The sequence below is a fragment of the Prunus dulcis genome, chromosome 7 (genome assembly GCF_902201215.1).
Source record: "Prunus dulcis chromosome 7, ALMONDv2, whole genome shotgun sequence".
Lineage (NCBI taxonomy): Eukaryota > Viridiplantae > Streptophyta > Magnoliopsida > Rosales > Rosaceae > Prunus > Prunus dulcis.
Genome location: NC_047656.1, coordinates 16832768 through 16836131, shown reverse-complemented (window position 1 = coordinate 16836131; position 3364 = coordinate 16832768). Strand labels below are relative to the sequence as shown.

General features: G+C 44.5%; 1 protein-coding gene across 1 annotated transcript; it reads right to left on the bottom strand.

Moving 5' to 3' along the window:
- On the bottom strand, nt 1–3364 carry LOC117634124 (3-hydroxy-3-methylglutaryl coenzyme A reductase 2-B-like). Its single transcript, XM_034368054.1, has 4 exons — nt 2460–3364; nt 1837–2018; nt 1212–1558; nt 1–860 (listed from the first exon to the last, which is right to left on the bottom strand). Exons 1-4 carry the CDS (start codon nt 3362–3364, stop codon nt 612–614), a joined length of 1683 nt encoding a protein of 560 aa, XP_034223945.1. The 3' UTR covers nt 1–611.

The following is a 3364-nucleotide window of genomic DNA, read 5'->3' as shown; positions in this document are numbered from 1 at the left end:
TGCATCAACTGCAAGCTAACCTAAGATTCATTAATCCCAACCTGATAGCATATGATAATGCTAATAATAATATACAGAGCCAAAAAGGACAAAACCCATTTTGGAGATGTTTGATTTAATCCTCTAATTAAAAAATACAAACTAGAAGGCAAATTAACAACAACAACAAACAATTTAATCAAAGATTACAACAACAGCCAGCTACTACTACCAACAAACACTGGGGGCCTCTTGCTCCTCACAACCACAAAGATATAAAAACCAACATTTCCTATGCTCTCTTTCTCCCTCTCTCTCTCTCTCTCTCTCTCTCTCTCTCTCTCTCTGTGTTTCCTGCCCCCACCCACACTAAATAATTGTAGGCTCTCAGTACATCTTGGAAAAAGACCATGCACAGAGGCTTTTTGCTTTTTTTCTTTTCTTTTCTCCATTGAAATTGCTCACCCCATATACAAAAATTCTTCTCTAACACATGTGACACACCCACCATGCATGTTCTCTCCCCAACCCACAACCCCCAAAAGTGTCCTTTTGTGAGCTTAAATTAATTTGTCTTGCTGGCTACATACATCAAGATTCAAAGGGGGTTTGGTTTTTAATTCTTTCCATATTTAGCTGGGGCAAGCAAGTTTTGAGACATCCCTACTAGACCTGTTGTATTTCATGTGGCTCTTGACCAGCTGACCAGCTGCCAGGGCTGACATGAGTGAGAGCTCCCCTGCTAGGACAGAGCCAGCTACAATGGTGGCCAATTTCCTTGAGTTTGAACCAGGAGAGTCTTTGCTTGCTCCTTTCACACCTAATAGGTTCAAGCAGGCTGATTGGGATGCAAGTTGTGTTCCTCCTCCAACTGTTCCCACCTGAAAATTTATAAAAAATTTATAAAAAAACAACAAAATTGGGATTAGGTGTCCTTTCAATTGAAGATCTCCACAAGAATCATCACTTCAATGTTTTCTTTCCCCAAAAAAACAAACCCAGAAAAGAAAGCAAAGTCCGCAGATTCTGCATTGGTATGGTGTATTTTTATATATATTGGGAACCCTCCACACCCTGGAATTTTTAAAAGGCATAAGACAAATTCTCTAGAACAGAACAATCTGGTTATGGATCTAACATCACCTTTCAAATTCATTTAAAATTGAGCATGAAGTATAATTAAGTTAAGTTAATTACACTAAATTAAGCATTAATTATGGTTGTAATTGTACCTCAATGGAGGGCATGGTGACTGAGACATGAAGGTCCTTGCCATTGTTGACGGCTTCCATCATGGTGATGCAGTGAGAGCTCTCTACATTCTGAGCAGGGTCCTGCCCAGTGGCTAAGTAAATTGCAGAAACAATGTTGCTGGCGTGGGCATTGAATCCACCAAGAGCACCAGCCATTGCAGAACCAGTAAGGTTTTTGAGCACGTTAAGCTCCACTAGGGCAGCCACATTCGTCTTCAGCACCTTCCTCACCACCTCTTCCCTGATCACTGCCTCACATACCACAGATTTGCCTCTCCCTTCTATCCAATTTACAGCTGCTGGTTTCTTGTCTGAGCAGAAATTTCCTGCACAGTACAGAATAAACACAAAACTAAATCAACCTCATGAGCTATAGAAAATATTTCTACCAAACTTGCGTCGTTTAAATCACATATGCGGTAAACATAAACATCTTATGTTACGAGATAGTCTAGCGAAATAACATTGTCATAATGATTAAATTATAATTAGTATCCATAATCCATGCATGTGATAGTTGAGATGAGGACATTACTTGGACAATAATGATTTTTCATTATTATGGGATATAATTAAAAAGAAGAGAGGAGATTAATTAAGTTACCAGAGATGCCAACGATATCCATGTCAGGGAAGTCACTTTGAAGGAAATCAAGAACATTTTGGACGCCTTTGGAGACCATGTTCATTCCCATGGCATCTCCAGTGCTGCAAGTAAACCTCATGTACAGATTCTTCCCTGCTATTGCGCATTGTATCCTTTGAAGCCTTGCGAATCTACTAGATCTGAACAACAGGGCATGCAGATGCAGTCAACAAACAAACTTCTTCTTTTTTTTTTTGGTTAAGTATGAAAATTGCGTAAAATTATTCATGTAGGAAAAATAAATTAAAACAAAACAAACATCAAGGCATCAAGGCATCAACATCATAAAGAGACGGTAGATGAACAGAATAAAATTCACTAACTTTTACTAGAAACAGATTCTTATTTAAATATTTATTCAAATAAAGTTCACCCTACACCTCAAATGCGCTCCCCGAAAAAACGTGTTGACTTAGTCTCGCAAATAGCAAAAAAGATAATCAAAAAAGGAAAAAAATGCACTCACCAACTTTTTTAACAGTAAGAAATTGATTATTATAATTACAAATTGCAGCTAAAAAATGGAATTATTAGAAGAAAAATAATAATAATTGGAGGAGAGGAGAGTTGAATTAGCCTACCTGTTGAAAACGACGGCGAGAGAATCAAAGTTGAGAGGGTCCTCGACGAAGAACTTGAGTTCGGCAGCTCTGGCGGCAGAGCTGAACCTGACAACGGGCGCCCGAGTCATGCCGTCCTTAAGAACCACGCTCTGGGCCCCGCCCGACAAGTGGATGGCCTTGCATCCCCTATTGGTGCTCGCCACCAGGCAACCCTCCGTCGTCGCCATCGGAACCGTGAACTCCTCGCCGTCCAGCAGCATCGGCCCGGCCACTCCTACCGGGATCTGAACATACCCGACCGGCATCTCGCAGCACTGCCTCAATATCGACTCGTAGTCGAAGCCTTCCAACGGCAGGCCCTCCAGCGATCGACATGTCGTCCTCTGCAACGCCTCCCGCCGTATCGCCGCCGCTCGCCGGCAGTCCCCGAGACTCGCCTCGAGCGAGTAGGAGGGCGTCGTTCCGGACATTACCGATTTGATTATGTCCTCGTCTTCCGACGACGACGCGCCGCCGCCTGCGGCGGAGAGGGGTGCGACGCGGACGACGTCATTTTTTGGTTGTTGTTCGACGGCGACGACGTCATTCCAGGGGTCGTGGGGGGCGCGGGCGTTGTTAGGGGAGACGAAAGACTGGACGAAGTCAATGCCGAAGAAGCCGAGGAGGTAGATGACAGAGGCGAAGAGGGAGAAGAGGGCGGCGATCTCCGAGAGCGTCAGCACATGGAGCGGCGTGGACGTGCGGATCTTCTCGCGCCACCTGTGGAGGAGGAAGTAGGCGACGGTGAAGAAGAGCGTGAAGAAGAGGCCGTTGGTGAGGTAGAGCGGCAGAGGAAGCGCGTCGGAGGCCTTGAGGTTTTGCTTCTGGGATTTAGCGGGTTCGCCGGGGGAGGAGGGGTTTGGCGGTCGCCGACGAACGGCCAT